This window comes from Rosa chinensis, chromosome 3 (genome assembly GCF_002994745.2).
Source record: "Rosa chinensis cultivar Old Blush chromosome 3, RchiOBHm-V2, whole genome shotgun sequence".
Classification (NCBI taxonomy): domain Eukaryota; kingdom Viridiplantae; phylum Streptophyta; class Magnoliopsida; order Rosales; family Rosaceae; genus Rosa; species Rosa chinensis.
This window is the reverse complement of record NC_037090.1, coordinates 19,443,563-19,445,610: the sequence shown is the minus strand read 5'-3', so window position 1 is coordinate 19,445,610 and position 2,048 is coordinate 19,443,563. Positions and strand designations below refer to the sequence as shown.

Below are 2,048 nucleotides of genomic sequence, written 5' to 3'. Positions count from 1 at the left end.
CTTTCTCACTCTGTACACACCGAGCAAACAAACAAAAACAACTTCACCTTAACGATTTGATTGAGTAGAGCCAAATACAATCCGTCGCTGTACAGAAAGAGAGAAGGCGTTCTTGACAGCCACTGAAGGGTTTTGAGAACAGAGAATTCCATGTGTCCATTTGTTCACTATGAAGAATGGAATCTAAATAGCTACATAATAGAAGGTCCTTGAGGCAACATCAGTCTAGAGAGCAATGTATGTATGATGCTGTCTTAATCTTTCAATATCCATTGATTAATATGTCTTAAATTACCGGCCTATACAGGTATATGGCCCTGATATATAGCAGCTTATTACGGGTTACTTAGAAGCTACCTGCAGGAAACTGCGTCTTAATTTCAATAGCATGCAAACATCACCTAAGATTTCTCACCATTTTCCTACATGTTTCTATCAATACTTTCATTGTCATTTGTTAATTATTGGTTAAAACTTATAAAATAGTGGTGTTCCTTGATGAACACTCAACTTTCCTTGTCAGCTGACGTTCATTATATCATTTAGAACTAACGCCCCTCATTTCTTCGAAACTTATGTACATGCACCCTCTTCTGTTTGGCACTATTTAATTAGGTTGAATGAGACTGATATATGAAGTAAATCCACCTAGCCACTTATATATAAACCCTTCAATTCTGTTGAATTCCTTCGTCTCATTTTTGAATCATGGCCCCAAGTAATACTATCTCCATGGCTCAACTCTGTTGTTGCATTCTCAAACCCATTTCTGGAGGGTTTTCATGGCGAAAACTTCCTGGATGGTTGAAATGGTTAGCCTTGTGCCGCTGCATAATCTGCCACATCGTTTTCTGGTTTGGAGCTTTCCTACTCATTTTCTGGCTGATCTTCCTTCCTGACGAGCCTAGATTTACTGTTACGAATGCCTCTCTAACCCAATTCAATTTCAACGGTAGTGACAACGAAAAAGGTACCAATCTTCACTACCACCTCGCCCTCAACATCACCATCAGAAACCCCAATAGAAGGGTCGGCATTGACTACCGTAGCATGACAGTGTCTGCTAGCTACAGAAAGAAGAAGTTTGGCCTCGTAAATTTGATGGATTCAGTACCATTTTACCAAGGCCACAAGAACACAACTTTTTTGCATCATCTGGTGCTTCAAGGGCAGCAGCAGTTGGTGAAATTCGGGAAGCGAGACATCTCCCAGTTTGACAAGGAGACTGCTGCTGGGGTTTATAATATTACTGTGCAGGTTACTTTTCGGGTCAAGATCAGGTATGGAAAGTTTAAGGCCAACTTTTTTAAACCAGAAACCTACGATGACCAGCAGATCAACTGCGAGCTGAAACTTCCTATAAGTATTACTTATAATGAGACATCTGGGGGTGGTTTCAAGGCTACAAAGTGCGGCGATGTTGGTATATTTTCTTAAGGCTGATGCTACCACAGAATCAATATATGAATAAGTTATAGATTTTCTCAAACAACTTGTTTTACTACAATTATTGCACAATAAGCTCCATTACTGAATGACCTGAATTCTGAAGAAGTATACCAAACAGAGAATCTGTTCTCTGTTTCGGCACTACTAGTAAAATACTAAAATGGGCAATAGCCACCCCATTTTGGACACCCTTCTCTTGTAACACTGTCATTTGCAATAACCATATTCAGTTATCGCTTGTTTCATAACTTAATTTATAAAGCGGCAGTGGCTTTGGATCGAGTACTTTCTGCTATTTCGCTCATATTTGGCAATGGCAATAGGATTATAATGCCAAACAAGAGAATACAATTTACTCCACAGAACTTATACCAATTGCATCTCTACTAGTTCATTGACCTACTCATTTTCTTGTTCTTCCTTACAACTCGGGGTTATCAAAAGACTAATTACTGTTTAATTCTGAAGAACCAAAAATGATCCAACGTTACTAGATGACTTTGATGCTTTTATTTTTCTAGCCTTTTTGTATCCATAATGGACATGAACTAACTACTAAACCATCTCCAACATTAGATGAATCCCTTCCATTTCTAACT

The 2,048-nt window shown here is 38.6% G+C and overlaps 1 protein-coding gene across 1 annotated transcript; it reads left to right on the top strand.

Moving 5' to 3' along the window:
- The first annotated feature begins 708 nt into the window (after nt 1-708).
- Nucleotides 709-1,437, top strand: LOC112195087 (NDR1/HIN1-like protein 3). The gene has a single exon (XM_024335439.2). It carries the CDS (start codon nt 709-711, stop codon nt 1,435-1,437), a length of 729 nt encoding a protein of 242 aa, XP_024191207.1.
- The last annotated feature ends 611 nt before the right edge of the window (nt 1,438-2,048 follow it).

Coding starts and splice junctions, on each gene's coding strand:
- LOC112195087 (XM_024335439.2), top strand. CDS start 709: ATGGCCCCAAGTAATACTATCTCCATGGCTCAACTCTGTTGTTGCATT.